At 44.3% G+C, this 16,373-nt stretch overlaps 1 protein-coding gene across 1 annotated transcript in view; it reads right to left on the bottom strand.

The window, feature by feature from the left end:
- The window catches only part of LOC122794974 (fatty acyl-CoA reductase 1-like), a 647,127-nt gene that overhangs the window by 272,871 nt on the left and 357,883 nt on the right, over positions 1 to 16,373 (bottom strand). Inside the window, exon 8 of the mRNA XM_044063565.1 lies at positions 2,098 to 2,526. Coding sequence (XP_043919500.1) covers positions 2,098 to 2,526 — 429 coding nt within the window. The remainder of the gene's footprint in view (positions 1 to 2,097; positions 2,527 to 16,373) is intronic.

The raw sequence follows: 16,373 nt of genomic DNA on the forward strand, positions 1-16,373 counted from the left end.
AATGCATAAGCTCTTGTATTTCTTTATTTTCTGCACAAGCAGAAAAAGTAGATAGTTTTTGTTGGAGGAGTTCCATGGTATGTTGCTGGTATTTCAGCATGTGAACTGACAATTTAGCACACTAATGGCAAGAGTTGCAGAGGTGTATACTTTTTTTACCGCATCTGTCTAAAGCTCGGGAATCTCTGTACGAGGGATTCTTAGCTGTGGTTGCTTTAATTCCTTTAGGTCCTCGGGAGATGACCTCTGGGTCAGCAGTAAGATTTCTGAAAAGAAATTTATGAGTGTCAGGGACTCTAATACCAGTCAGCTTGACTGGGAGCAGGAGGAAGGGTGTCTGGAGCCAAAATGGATCCCATAAAGACATCATCCACAACATCCAAGACAGGAGGAATGGCTAAATGTGTGTGCTAACTCTAATTCCCCGAGTCTCTTTTTGGACTGAGGATAGTCCTGAGATTCCCATTGGAAATGCTCCCTTAAAAGTATGTAGGGTTTCACCAAATAAAAATCCTCTGGGAGGAGAGGCAGAAGGAATGGATTCCTCTGCATCTGAATCCTCATAAGCAGATAAGGGTTGCAAGTCTTCATATTCAGAAGCCTCAGTCATAGGACTCCTGGTCAGATAAAACTGCTGGGGCCAAGTCTTTCTTTTGGAAGGGGTACATTGGCTTCCCCGAATAAGCATGATGAGGTCTTCTGCCATTTTAAGCATTTGAGACAGGCATGGAAGCTGGTGCCTGAGCTTGGGTCTTTTTTTAGACAGTTCGTACCCTGGGCCTTAGAAACTCGGTAATTTTAGACAGAACTGAAGACGCGAAAGAAGTCTGCCTGTGTAGAGCATCAGTAGTGCGAAGAACTTCCTCGGAAGCTGGTGCCTGCTCAGTGGATCCGGACCCATCCAATGTAGAGATATCCGCAGGATCCTTAGTCAAAGAAGAGTCTCGCAGCATACTGGACTCCAAATGGGTCTCTGTAGCAGCCTGAAAATCCACAAAAGCGGGCATCAGGGGCTGCAAAAGCACCTCACTGAAGACCAGAGAACTGACTACTAGCTTAATGGAGCAGTTTTGGACCTGTGAGCTCTGTCTTTATCCTTGTGTGTTTTCTGAAATTCGGTAGTTGGATGGTTTACCAAAGCCATATTGTAATACGGGGACAGAGCGAAAATATTTAGCTACAATAAGGGCCTGATGACTTGTTCTGGCATTGAACAAAGCACAAAAGCGACAGCGAGGTACGTAGTGGTCTGGGCCTAAACAGGTGATGCAGTAAGAATGGAAGTACTGCATTTGCTTTCAACAGGCGAGACGATTGTTAACTTTTTCTAACATCGGTTAGAGCAAGAAAAAAGGATCCACCAACAGGGTACTTTGGCTTTAGAAGACTTCAACTTCAATTCAGATACGAAACTCCAGTAGCATCCGACTGGCACTCGTGCAAACTGCTTCTGCTTCGGGCTCCTTGGCAAGAAAGGCTGAATTAATGGCGTCGGCTGCCTAATTTTATACCACTGATGACCTGACGTCAGTCCTGGAATGACAGCAACCAACGCAAAAATACTAAGCCTCTGGTATTAGGGCCAACTGAGGGCTACCCCTGGCAGGATAACCCAAGTGTGACAGTGAAACACGAAGAACATCAGGTGATTCAAATCCTGAAGTTATTTTTTTTCTTCTTGCAAAGTCAAAGTCTGCAGCTGCAGAATCAAACAAAGCCGACTTGTCCAAGGAGGCCATCTAGCAATTTTACTTTAATGTCATTTAGCAATGGTTGAAGCCTCTGCCAGGAATGCTTCCTAAGCACAAAACCAAACGCAGCACCTCTACATAATGCCTCAACAGCATCACAACTGCACTTAAATCGAATGTCTAGCCACCTGTGAAGAAGCTGCCAAAACAGGCAAAACCAGAGTTTTAATTTCAGAGTTACGTAACTGAGCAAGGGTTTGTGAAGCCTGGGAAAGCCCTAGACACATGTATTTGGTAATTAATCACTATGATAGCTAAAGTAGAAAACGCATAAAAACTTTTTCACCAAGTCTCCAGAATTTTTCTTTCCTCATCAGAAAGTAGTAGCTTAGCAGGAGACTACAACCAAGAAGACTCATCAGAAGCAATGGAAACAGCTGGATCAGCTGAACGACACTTGTAGAGGAACCTACAATCATCAGGCACCTTATAAAATCTATCTGATCTCGTAGACGCAGGAGCCCGAGAATCAGGGTTCTTGGAAGAAGCAAAAGCATCTAGGAAAGCTGGTAGGACTGGAGGTACTGCAGAAGGGACTTCTATTTGCAGAAGATCATAACACCTCTTTTGCTCTTCAGAAATCTGAGAATAGTCCCATTTAACAAATTCTCTCATCTTGCTGGTTTCACCAAAGGTAATCTCTTCAAAAAGGGAATCACCCCCATTTGTTTCCTCCTCTGGAGAAGCATATTTTGAAGGGAGTTGACAGGAATATGCTAAGGAGTCATCAGAAGAGGAATCATCACTATCAGCAGAAATAACCTGCTCCCCAACCCTTGAAACAGGAGAGGATATAAAGGAAGAAACAGGAATTACAGAGGAAGGCCTCAGAGCCATAAATGACTTAATTACACCTTGAGAAAAAGCATCCCAGTCTGATTGAGGGGTATAAGGAACATGAGTGTGCATAGTCTTTTGTTTTTTCTTCACATGCATTTCTACATGAGAAGTGGAGGAACAAGACACAAGGCTAATGTCAGGAAAGATGTGGTTGATCCCTGGCAGGAGTGGAAGGAACATCCCTGGGGGCCTCAAGCAGAAGCCACAGATCCCTAGTCCACCTGAACCGGAAGTCTACACTGCCTCAGCAAATGTGCTTAGATCAGATTTCCCTAGTAGCTTCCACTGGGATATCCACCAAGGAAATCAGACCAGACCTCCAGATGTAACAGATCTTCACCGACCTCAAGGAATATGTCCTAAGCAAGAAGCGCAGCTGAAGACAACTCAGGCCTAGGTTTGCTAACCTTCCTCTTCAGACATCTCAGCCAAAGAACCCATGAAACCCTCCATGTCTTTAGACAGATGTTTACGGTGTTGGTTCTCTAGATTAGAGATTTAAAGCCGAAAGACTGCTATGCAAGGTTTTAGGAACAAAGGCCTGGCAAACAAGAGCAAAGGTTGAGATTGGAGCCTAATTACAAAAGTCAAAGGTTGTGGCTATCTTTATGTGGAATCTGCCTTCCACACCTACATGCTCTTCCTGGATGTCATGAACTAAAAATACAAAGGACAGTTGCTAAAAACAATCCCCAACATAGCATTTACTGGAAAGATGTAGCGACCAATGGAAATGGGCAGCAGACCAATGTACAAGTCAAGTGGTCCGATCGGCAGAAGCAAAGTTCTGAGCTTTGTATGTGTGGCTATCCTTTTATGGCAGACAATAAGAGCATATCTGCGACACATCCTACGTACCTCCAGTAACTAAAAAAGCTGTTGTACACTGGCCGGATGACTTCCCACAGGTTAAGAATAGTGCAACATTGAACAGACATTAAGTTAATTCACTAGTGCCATATTTTTTCACACAGCTGTACTGTCAACACGACTGCTTCATTAACCTAGACCTTCAAGGAAAAAGAATGTCAAAGTATCCATTACTAAAACATGCCATGCTCTGAGTATACAATTTACAACACTTAAAGATGTGACTTCTTTACTTTATTAAATAAAAACATCCTGGGCACAAACACTTGACTGATTTCTACTGCACAAATAGATACCACTAGGCTAATGTCCCTGTTGTCTAGGACAACCTATACTATTGTATAAAATGTCAAAGGGAAATCATCAGGTCAATGAGAATATTCCAGTACTTGCTGTGACGAGCAATGGGATTTGATGTCAGTGAGTGAGGATTCTTTTAGAACAAGTATATCAGAAGTCAAAGAAGGAAATGTGTCCAACACTGCAAATACATTCATGTCTGCTTGTTCAAAGAACAAGAAAAGAATAAGGCAAGAGAGTACTTTTTTGGATGAAAATGATAAAGTGTTGGACAGGGCTCCCTACTGAAATGTTGGCACTCTAAATGCTGAGAAAACATGCAGGGAAAAAAAAAACACACAGAAAAGTGAATCTCAAACATTGCTGCTCTTTAAACTTTTTTTCACCTCTGTCACAGCACCACCACAGCCCTAATGTCCTTTTACACAGTAAAACATTATAAAAATTATGGAAAATTTGTATATGCCATATATTTGGACTTGTCCAGCCTTTGATATGGTAACTCACAAGAAACTCATCCATATATTCTCCACCCTAAACCTTAGTAACTCCTATCACTTGGTTCCAAAACTAACTATCAGGACATCAAGAGGCCATCCAATGGCAACACCATCTTTTCCCCTCTTCTCCCAGTTACAGAGCCTCTATTCTCTCTTCACTAACCACCTCCACACCTCAGTGATCCAATATGCAGACTGTACGCTAGCATGCACAGTCTCCTTCCTACTAGACCTCCACACCATAACCCAAGATTCCTTTCCATCTGTTGAAACATGGCTCACTAACTCCCAACTAATTCTAAACCCCAATAAAACAAAGCTCGTTCTCTACCCAAGATCTCCCCCCATCTTACCTGTCTTTCGTATCCAAAAATAAAACTATCACCCCAATAACTCATACTAAACTGCTAGGTGTAGAAATTGACAACTTGAAATTCAATATTCACATAGCTCAAACTATTAAGAAGGTCCACAAGAAACTAGGTCTACTATACAGAAAATTTCTAGCTAGAAACACAAAAGCTACCATCACCTGCAAACATCTCTTGCCAACTCGCTTATATACCTCCCCAATTCTAACCAACATCCACAACAACTGATCTAACCAAGCTGGAATCTTGTTACAATAAAATTAGCAAGTTTGCCACTGATGTCACACACAGGTCACATCACTGTGCATCTCTTAAACAGCTAAAATAGCTAGGACCTCAACTGCTCCACTTTAAACAATTAATGTCTGCCCACAAAATACTGCATCAACCAGATAAAACCCCTGCTCTCTAAAATGTTATATAACAATACACCACTTGCAGATCCCTCCTTTCCAGTAATGAACTCTTTCTAGATGCCACCAAAGCTAACAACTCCGCTGGGGAATCACTCTTCTCAAACTCCATTCCTAAAATATGGAATAAACTGCCAACCGCTATAACCTCCAACTGTTCTACAGTACAATTTAAAAAGCTTTTAACACAGACACTTGGCTCTGTTCTTGCAGCTGTCCTGGATAGGTCTAGCCTCAGTCTATGTTATTTTACACCAATTTTGACTTCAACTGTATTGAAACTAGTTCTCTTCATCATTTAAATTGCACATATTCTTGTATGACATGTAAATGTTACCTCTAAAGAATTGCATTTTTGGTCATTATAACCATTGATTGTAAATACTTCTGCAATTCCTTGCATGTTTGTCACTTCCACAATGTTTGTATTTATTATAACTGGAGCTTTTCTTCCTGGGCCTCTGCTGAAAAAGGACCTGTGCCCAGTCGGACATTCCCAGTAAATGAATGTAAAATGAATAAAATAAAAAAAAAATTTGCAGCCTTGGGGATGGCACAAGCATCGCTGCACCCTCCCAAAGTTATATACTAACTCAGAGATTGGCATACCTTAGAGAAAAATGTAAACAGAAAAGTGAAAATTCCAAGAAATGGCCATGGGATTTGATATACACAAATGTTTTTTCAGCCAGTCTGTGTTCTGGGACTTGCTTTAGCAGATGGTGATTAACAAAAAATTCCAAGGCACAGAATAAAATGGTAAAAATTAGTTACAATGACAAGTTCAATGAAGAGACAAAGAAAAGTTAAACTGGCAAGAACTCAATGATGCAAGTCAAAGCCAGTAGTAATTTTAAGCACTGAAAATGGGAGCTCTACGAGAGGTTGCACAGTCTAAAAATAAATTCCCCAACAATGCATTTTGGTTGTCAACATTTCAACAGAAGCAATCTTTTTTTCTTCTTCTCTCAACAGGAATCCATCTTACATAGATGTGACAAGACAGGATGAAACTGCAGCGATGAGAATCAGTGTCATAAAAAAACATACCATGTTGTACAAAACTCGTTGAACAAAATATCAAGATTCAATAAAGGTCAATTATTTTATCGACAGTCTTGTAGGCAAGTAATAGGCTAGCTACCCTTGTCAGCTATTTTAAACCCAGCCAATTTCTGTTTTTTTTGTGTTGGAAACAAACTATCCCTTTTGGTCACAGATTGGCCTTACACATCCATGGTTGATTATATATTACCCTTAATGAGAATAACTGGGGTCATACCATAGATAATGTGAGGAGACATGCATGGGATAAAGCATTTAGGAGCTGCTTCTGTCCATTAATACTGTGAGCAGTCAAGGTAAGGGTTAGGACCCTGAACTGGTAATGACTGGCCCCTAGAAGAAAGCGGAGGAACCTCCTGGATCGCCTGCCCATGAGAACGTGATAGTATGCATCCTTGAGGTCTATGGAGCACATCCAGTCATTCTCCTGCAGAAGGGTCAGAATGGATTGAAGCGCGACCATCCGGAATTTCTCCTTGGCAATGAAGAGGTTCATTGCTGAAAGTTTGAGGATCGGCCTCAAGTCCCTAGTCTTCTTTGGAACCAAAAAGAACCTGGAGTACTTGCCTAACCCAGACTGGCCTGGGGGGACGTGCTGGATGGCTCTTTTCTAGCAGATATTTTAACTCTAAAGCCGCAGCCTCCCTCTGACTGGGTGGTACATCGGGGAGGCGCCTCGACTGAGGAGGCAGGTTTAAGAAAGGGATTGAGTGACTTCTGGATATTATTCGAAGCACCCAGCGATCTGTTGTGATGGACTCCCATTGGGCCAGGTGCTTCAAAAAATGCCTCCCAACTGCGTCCAGAGAGGAGCAGTCAGGCAACCCCTCAGGGCTGCTGTGTGGGTCAGTCAGAAAAAGGTTCCCGCAACCCAAATTTTTTCGGCCCCCCCTCTGCCTCTGGGCCAGCATCCACCTTGTCCCCCTCTGAAGGACGAAGGGACCGGAGCATAATGGGACTGCTGAGACTTCCGGAACCACATCTTTTGTCCTCTCTGGTTCCTTTGACAAAAACACTTACAAATCGCCTAAACGCTAGAAGCTCAAAAAAACTCGTGCTTGACAAAGCCGCAGCAAACGAGATCAGAGGATTGGAAGGAGGTAGCAGGGTATTATGGGTAAGAGGGAGGAGCTTGGAGCTCGGATCTCTAGCTTGGAAAGCTGCCAGCTCGGATCCAGGTCGGATCAAATAACCACAGGTTGATGATCAAATGAAGTTAACTACTTCAGATATATAGTTATCCCCTTTGGAAAAAAACATGTACCCATGAATTACCACATAGGTGGCAGTAAACTAAACATCGAAAATGTGAGAGACTTCGGGACACAGGTGGACAGTGGTCTCACCTTAGATAACCACATCGCCACAACAGTCAGGAAATCCTTCTGTGTGGCACACCTCATCATTAAGGGCTTTTCATCCAAAAAAAAGGAGGTGGTAATTGTCCCACTGTACTCTTCCGTCATTAGACCCATTATAGAGTAGAACGCCCCATGCATCTCACAAGACATCTGCAACAGTTGGAAAGGCTGCAGAAATACCTCACTAAAAGAATCACAGGCCTGAAAGCAAATGCCATATGCTGACCATCTAAAAAAACTCCAGCTATACTCTGTGGCATATCGTCTACTCAGAGGTGATCTCTGCTTAACGTACACGGCCATGTCAAACCCTGAGCTGTTGGACATGCTCCACTTAGAAATCCCAATCCCTCAGAACCACACGCTCCAGGGATCTAAACCTTGTCATCACAATGAACAAAACATGCTGGAGGGATAGGTTCCTGACCCAGAGACCCCCCCCCCCCCACAGTTTGGAATAGACTGTCCATGCATGTCAAGCAGAGCGCCTCCTTGGCCCTCTTCAAAACGAACCATGATGACTGATTGGGAGACAGGAAATTCACCCCGGGGATCATGTCAGTCGCCCTGCTAGACAGGGGTCCAGGGAAGTAAATGGTGTGGGAAAAAATATCCAGGGAATTGTTATGGCTAGGCTTGCTTGTACAGGCCTTATGACTGATAGCCTAGTACCAACCTATGAACCCATAAATGGAGAGTTGCATAAAAATCCTTGTTCAAAACCTGTTCCAATTCCAATGACGAAATATTTTCAGTAAATACAGATTATGGGAAAAAACTAGGGATTAAATTTATTATAGTTACGAGCCGTTTTCTACAGCATTGCAAAGTAGCTAGAAAGTAGAATTATGGAGGAGATTCTTTTTGAGGGGGTAGATGAGAGACAAGAGAAGGTGGTAAAGCATCTCAAATATATTTGTGGGACAAAAAGGAAATTAACTATGCTCGTCAGCCTTAATGCTTCTTAAAAGCTGTGAAGGGGACAACTAACGGGCAAGGTAATGCACAAAGAAACTTAATGCTTTATTTTTGGACAAAGTGAAAGTAACATCAACTCTAAAAATGTGCATTGCAGCCTGGAAAAGGAACCAATTTTAGATATTTGTGGGAGAAGGGACTGGAAGCCAAAGAAAGTAGAGGATACGAGATATAAAATGAGACTCCTACACAGTGAGAGGAAAAAAAGTATAAACAAAAGGGACATTACAGAATAAAAAGAAAAACTGGAGAGAGGAAATTGCAGTTAGCACTGTGGCTCAGAGCGATAAATTCCCAGCTATACTCAGATGACCAAAACTTGGTCACTGCAGGAGCTAGTATAGGGAAGAGGGACTGGCATAAATATTGCTGGCTTGCCGATCTTGGGGAGAAGGACTACATTTGGGACATGGGGGAGGCTTATGATAGCATATACCTAAACAGCCCTTGCAATGCAAAACATGGATAGCTTGCTGCAAGTGTTGAAGAGGCAGTACAGTAGAGACCATAAGACTTAAAGAATAAAATCTCTGACATCCACTGTGAATGATGGTACACAAGTAGCAGTACTCCACTCACCAAGATGAATGACTAGACTGTGGGTCTATCTTTAGCATCAACAAGAGCAATAGGACCACAGGGCGCTCTCTGCTCTTGGAAATGATCTGAAGAGGTAAGCATATCTGTTGCAGACTTGCTAGGCAGTGTGTGTGGTGGTGAGACAACAAAAAAAGACAAAATAGTGAGAAAAAATGCAGGGAGAACGAATAAAAATGCAAGATACAAAGAAAAGCTTAATATGTGTTAATACACTTGCACCCCTAAACAATGCTAAATGAAGGAATTAGGATTTTTCAAACAGTAAGCCTTGAGACTGGGAGATGAAGCCATTAAGTAAAATGCAGAAAGGTAGAAATATTAAAGAAACCAAAACTAGGCAGACAGATTCCTAGATTGCAGTATCCTGTCTTCAGGCATGTTAGGGGCCAATATGGAACACATGTTCCAAAATATTAAGCTAAAAACTATCTTCAATCCAGTTTTCTTATAACACCTTAAATACTCAATGTGTTTTGATACGTCACAGAAGTCTATCCCATAATATTAGAACTGACTAGTTTCTTCCTCCTTCAGCTTTTAAAACTTTGAATAGTAAAACTCAAAGCTCTCTCGCTATAGATTCAAGAGCTTAATTTTAATTCAAAACCCAGAAGCTCTGTTTAAAGGTTTATAGGGTAATTCCTTTCTGTCCTATATAGGGCTAATAACCTATACAGTGCAACATCACTACAACATTAGCAAACATCTCATGATAATGTAGGTGTTGACAAGTGGGAATCCCTTTGGTTTGCAATTTAGTAAAGATACGAGGCTTCCTTGATGGGGCCGATTTCATCAGTAGTCCAAAGTGTTTCAAGTCCTTTACTCCTTGCTTTTGCTACATTTTCTGCAGAGTGCTATTTACTAATCCACAGTCCCAAATCCTTATGACTTTCAATTCTTCCAAAATGGGGTTATTCAGACAAATTTCTGAGTCAACTACAAGACCGCTTAATCTCATATTTTCATATTTTTAATACTAGTTTATACCAAAATAAATGACCTAGCCATTCTGTAATCAAGAGAGTCATGTACTTACCATAATTTGGCATCTGTGTTATCCTATGTCACTATTCATCGCTCTTGGGTCTTGGATTCGACATTGGATCTGAGCTGGCACTTCATAGACCGTTTCAAGGCTCAAGCTCCTCCCACTCCCATGATCCCTTGCTGCCCTCTAACCCCTCAGAGTTTGCCCTTCACTAGAAAGCAGCTAATACTAGCTTGACCACCAAAACAGGACACCTCCACATCCTCTAGACGCTACACAGATGCCAAGTTATGGTAAGTACATAACTATCTGATGTTATCCATGTCACTATTGCTCACTCTTGGGTCAGAATCCTCAGCTAACCTAAATCCTGGGTGGCCTCATGGAAGGACATGCCGAAGAACTGTGGAGCCAATGGAAGCATTGTTCCTGGATACAATACCAAGTTTGTAGTGTCTAACAAAAGTGTGAGGGGAAGACCAGGTGGCTGCCGCACAAATGTCATCTATGGAGTGATGGCCAAGAAAAGCAGCTGATGTAGCCATTGACCTAGTGGAATGAGTGCTAATTGGCCTAGATAAAGACAAACTTTAGACAAACAAGCATAGGAAATGCATGACAAAATCCAGTGAGAGTTACTTTGGACACCACCACCTGACCTTTCCTGTTGACAGAAAACGCCACAAAATGGTCAGACTTGGGGAAGTTCTTCATCCTAGCTAGATAAAAACGCAGTGGTCTATGGACATCCAAAGTATGCAAGAGATATTCCCATTTGTTGGTGAGGTTGGGGAAAGACTGATAATTGGATTAATTGGTTAAAATTCACTTCTATAACAACCTTGGGCATGAATGATTGATAACAACCTTGGGCATGAATGATGGATTAGTCCTAAGAGCCACCCTACGTTTATGAAAAAACACCAAGTGCAGTTTAATAGAAAGCCTGCAACTCCAAAACTCTTTTGTCTGAAGTTATGGCTACTGAAAAAGGCCATCTTCCATGACAAGAATTTGATATAACATGTGGCAGCAGGTTCAAATGGACCCTGTGTGAGAGACTCCAGCAAAACGGAAAGATCCCAAGGGACAGAAGGGTCATTAACAGGGGGACTAAGTAGAAAACAACTTTTAAAAAGGCTTTGCACAATCGAGAGGAGAAGGCCAGTTCCTCACACACATGGAAGTTGGAGATAGCAGCCAACTGCACTTTTGACAGTCGAAAAGCTAGCTCCTTCTGAAAACCGGAGAACAAGAAAAACAAAGCATCTGAAATGGAAGCCAAAAAAGGATCTCTACTGTGCTGCTTAGCCCAAATAGAAAACAAGTTTCCACTACCTAGTGTAAATCTTTTTAGTGGAAGACTTTTGGGAAGCCAGGATAATGCTCTTAATGGAAGAAGGAAGCCTAGGCTGTTTCAAAATTACTGGAATTGGACAAACCATGTTGTCAGATGAATAGTTTTGTAGGTTGGGATCTGGAAGCTGACAGGGATGGGAAACAAGATTCGGAATGGGATCTAGTACTCAAGGGGGGGGGTACTTCAGTTGAGACTGAAGGGGAAACCACACCTGCTGAGGCCAAAAGGGGTAATGAGAATCAAGGTAGCCTTGAGGCGGCGGGCTTTTTGAAGTACTCTGGGAATCGGAGGCAATGGAGGACAGGCATAAAGGAGACCAGAGAGCCAACTGTGGGCCAGAGCATCCCTAAGGTACTTCTCAGTTGGGGGAAGCAGAGTGAAATACTAGGTGCATTTGTGTTAGAGGGGGGGATGCAAACAGATTGCAGCTCAGCTGACCCTCGCGAAGGACAATTTCGCCACTGAAGGATTCAAGGACCATTCGTGAGGGCTCAAAATGGCCCTGCTCAGTCTGTCTGCCAACATGTTGGACTCCCCGGGAATGTGGGTTGCAAAGAGCAAGTGTCCCAAGGATATCGCCGATTCCCACACTCATGGCTTCTCGACAAAGCAGATACGAACGTGTGGCCCCCTGCTTCTTCAGGTACCACACAACTGCCATGTTCTCTGTGTGAACTGTAATGGTACACGGAGGAAGGCAGTCCTGAAAGGCTTGCAATGTGAGGACGACTGCATCTCTAGGACGTTAATATGCAGCTTGGTCTCTGCTTTGGACTACATGCCTTGGACTGTCTGTCCCTGAAAATACCCTACCATCCCAACAGGGAAGCGTCCGTGGTGGCTGTGGAGCTGGGGGGAGGAAAGTAGAATTGTCTGCCTGGTGGATTAGGTCTCCCAACCTTCTGGCAAAGATGATGACGCCTGCAACTGGTGTGAGGCAGATTGGAGCTGACATCAGGTGAATCGGGGGGACCACTCAAAAGCTGTAGTAGATATTGCAAGGCAGTGGCCAGATGATGCTTCGTAGGAGCTGTGAGGAACCAATCGTAGAGATAGGGAAACACCTGGATCCTTGCAGTCTCGGGTGAGCTGCGACTGCTGACATGCACTTGGTGAAAGTACAGTTGTGTACACTTACCATAAATGTAGATGTTAGTGTGTACTCACCGTTGCAGTAACCACATTTGGGTTATCTCTGCCATGGTAGCTCTCGGCCGGCCCGAATACCAGAGACTTAGTATTTCTGCGTCAGTTACTGTCTCTTCAGGACTGACGTCAGGTTGTCAGTAGTATAAAGTATGGCAGCCTATGCAATTACATCAGTTTATCTTGCCCCGTCAGGAGCCCCAAGTGGGAGCCAGGATATGGTGGAAGAACCCCACGAGTAGAAAGTAAATACAAAAAAGTTCTTTGTAAGGAGAGAGAAGAAAAGGGGAGTGAGGGAGGGAAACCAGTACTGCAACAGTGAATACACTCGAACGTCTACATTTATGGTAAGTGTATACAACTGTTCTATGTTCTGTGTGTTTCACTGTTGTCATCACACATTTGGGTTGATTCCCAAAGCTGAGGAAAAGGGTGGAAGCAGTCAAGAAGACTAGGGGCTGGCTAGGATGCCCTGCAAGACTGGAGTGGCAATTCCTGCTCTGGATTTGAAGATAGGCAGGTGGTAATGCTTGGTGAAGGTGTTACAGAAGTCCATGTCACAGCCTCCAGGATGTCCCTGGTGAAGACTCCTCTGAGGACAGCTGCAGAGGTGGAGGCTGCTCTGGTAGAGCGAGTCCTGACCCCCTTAGTTGGAGGTTTCTCCTGTTGCTTGTAACAGAAATGGATGCAATGTGCTATCCATTTGGAAATGGTTTGTTTGGAGATTGCTTTACCCTCTGCCCCTACAGCAAAGCTGACTAGCAATTGATCAGTCTGTCTGAATTATTTAGTCCTGTCTAGATATAATCTGAGCAGTCTGTGCACATCTAGAGAGAGTGCAGGATCCTCTCTCCCTTGTTTTGTGGGTTAGGGAAAAAGATGGGCAAATGAATGGATTGGTTGAGAGCCACACTGGACACCACTTTGAGCATGAAGGATGGGTTTGTCCTGAGGGACACCCTGTCAGCATGGAAGATGATGAAGGGCTCTACAGCCAAGAGTGCTTGTAGCTCAGATACTCTTCTGGCTGAAGTGATGGCCAGAAGCAAGGTTGTCTTCCAGGAGAGAAACTAACTCTGCTGAAGATGCTGGTTCAAAGGGCGGTAGGGTGAGCTTTTCCAACACAGTTTATGTCCCAAGCTGGGGTAGGTGCTCTTCTGGGTGGCCTCGAGTTGCTAGCCCCTCTTAGGAACTGTTTGATTAGAGCATGTCAGAAAAGTGGGTGCTCAGTGTTGAAATGAGCAGAGATAGAGGTATGAATTTGAATAGAGGAAAAGGGAGAGACCACTGTGTAGCAGGTCAGCTAGGTAATCCAGGATGAGAGGAAGGGCTGTGCCGTATCAGCTCCCTTAGCCTGAATCCAGGTGCAGAACCTTTTCCATTTGTCAGCATAAGACTTTCTAGTGCTAGGGCGTCTAGCCTCACGTGCAACATCTGGAATATGTTTACTGAGACTGGCAGCTTGATCAGTGGTCAGGGAATAAGCCAGGCTGCCAAATTGAGAGTCTGCAATTGGGGATGCAAGAATTCTCCTTCCCTCTGGGTCAGGAAGGCTGGAGTCTGAGTGAGATGCCATAGTGGCAGTGGGGACAGGCTGCGCAGCAGTGGGTACCAGGGCTGGTGAGGCCAGTCTGGAGCAATTAGAACTGTCCTTGGTTTTTCCTCCCTTATTTTGAGCAGTACCCTGGTTATGAGAAGTAGTGAGGGAAATAAATAGACAGAGGTTGACCCAGGGGAAGGATAGGGCATCCACTTTCCAGGCCCTGCAGTGAGGCTCTGTGGTGCAGAACTTGCTGAGCTGATTGCTGGAGTGGGAAGCAAAGAGGTCGACCTTCGGGGTGCCCCATTTATGAGTTATTAGAGTGACGGTTCTTTGGTCTAGCTGCCACTCGTGTGGGTCCAGAAGATTTCTGCTCAAGTTGTCTGCCAGAGAGTTTAGAGAGCCTGGCAGGAATTGTACTAACAGGTGTAGTTGCATGGCTGAGGCTGTGTGCCAAAGTGTCATGACGAGCCTGCATAGAGGGTAGGAGTGAGTCCCTCCCTGCTTGTTGATATACCACATCACAGTGGTGTTGTCTGTTTTGATCAGGAGAGCCCCTGGGGAGATAAGGGGCCTGAAAACTGTCAATGTATGCTGGACAGCTAATCTTTTTGGCTGATGTGCAGATTTGCTGTGGGCTCCACTGGCCCTGTATGCACTTGCCGTCCAGGTGTGCAGCCCAGGCATAGTCTGATGCGTCTGTGGTGAGGGTCTGGGAGGCTGGGGTTGTTGAGGAAGGTAGTCCCTTGTTGTGGGAGCATGCTGCTGCCCACCAAAGAAAATCTTTCCTTAGGCAAGGTATCATTGGTATAAGAGTTTCCAGGTCTCGAGGGTGTTGACAAAGGCTTTTTCAGTACCATTGAAATTTCCTCATATGCAGTTTGGCATATGGAATGAGTAGAATGCAAGATGCCATTAACCTCACAGCTTGCAGGATTTTCCTTGCGGATAACTGGGGTCCGATGGCTAGTTGACAGAGATAGCCTGTCAGGTAAGTTTGCTTTTCTGGTGTAAGGAATGTCATCTAGGATGCTGTGCCCAGGCTTGCTCCCAGGAATAAAATCCTTTGGGTGGGTACTAATTTGAATTTCTTTTCATTGACAATGTACCCTAGGGAGGTCAGTAGGGACTTTACAAAGGCCAAGTGCTTGAGCAGCTTTTCCTGTCTGTCCGAATTAGGCAGTCATCTAAGTATGGGTAAATTTGTATACTTGTCTGCAAAAGGCGATGGTGGGAGTCGGACATTTTGTGAAAACTCTGGGAGTAGTAGATAAGCCAAAGGGAAGCGCAAAGAATTAAAGGTGCAGAGATCCTGTCCTGAAATGTAGATATTTCCTGCAGGATTCCCTGATAGGAATGTAGGTAGGCCTCTTAGGTCTAGGGTGGCTAGGCACGCATTCTTGGAGAGCATAGGCAGTAGTTGCTGGAGGGTGAGCGTTTTGAATTTTGATATCAACAGGAAGGTGTTTAGAATGGATACATCACGGATAGGGTGCCAAGTGCCCTCTTGTCTGGGTACCATAAAAAGTCGGGAGTAGAAACCTTGGCCTGTTCTGCAGGAATGTGCTCTATTGCCCTCACAGACACAGCAAGGAAAGGACTTGTTTTTTCGCCTCTGCCCACTGGTTTGGAGGAAGATCTGGGAACCCTTTTGGGATTGGGAGAATGTGGAAAGAAAATTTGTATCCCTGGGACACTATGTTGAGGACCCAGCGGTAGTCGATAATGGTGGCCCAGGTGCTTGCGTGGAAGGAGAGTTTTCCTCCTAAGGGCAAGTGCAGGTGGGCAGAGGGAGGGGGGGTGGTGAGAGTCATAGTGAGTTCTTACCATGAGGGGGTGGCTTTTGCACACACTGGTTTGGAAGTGGAGGAACTCCATTGCTTTGATCTCTGCATTCCCTGTGGCTGCTGTCTGGGGGTGGGGTCTGCTTCCCCGGGGTCTGGGCTGAACTGACCTGGAGGGAGCAGGAAAGTACCAGTGCTTGGAGGGGTAATGCCTACTGAACCTGGATGGCAGGACCTGTAGGAAATCCTTAACTGTCTGCATAGATTTAGCTTCATCTTCCAGACCTCCTCTGCCTTGGCGACAAATACATTGTCTTTGTGCAACGGTGCATCCAATAATTTATATTTGACATGGTCTGGCTAGGGCTGTTCCTTAAGCCAAGCATGCCTCCTAAGGACATAACTGGTGACTGCTGCCCTGCAAGAAGCTTCTAGGGCATCAGAACCACAGTGTAAGGTGCGCTTGGTTACTTGACTTGTAGAATGCATGAACACTTGTAACT

The sequence above is a fragment of the Protopterus annectens genome, chromosome 2.part1, assembly GCF_019279795.1.
Source record: "Protopterus annectens isolate FY-2018-M chromosome 2.part1, PAN1.0, whole genome shotgun sequence".
Lineage (NCBI taxonomy): Eukaryota > Metazoa > Chordata > Ceratodontiformes > Protopteridae > Protopterus > Protopterus annectens.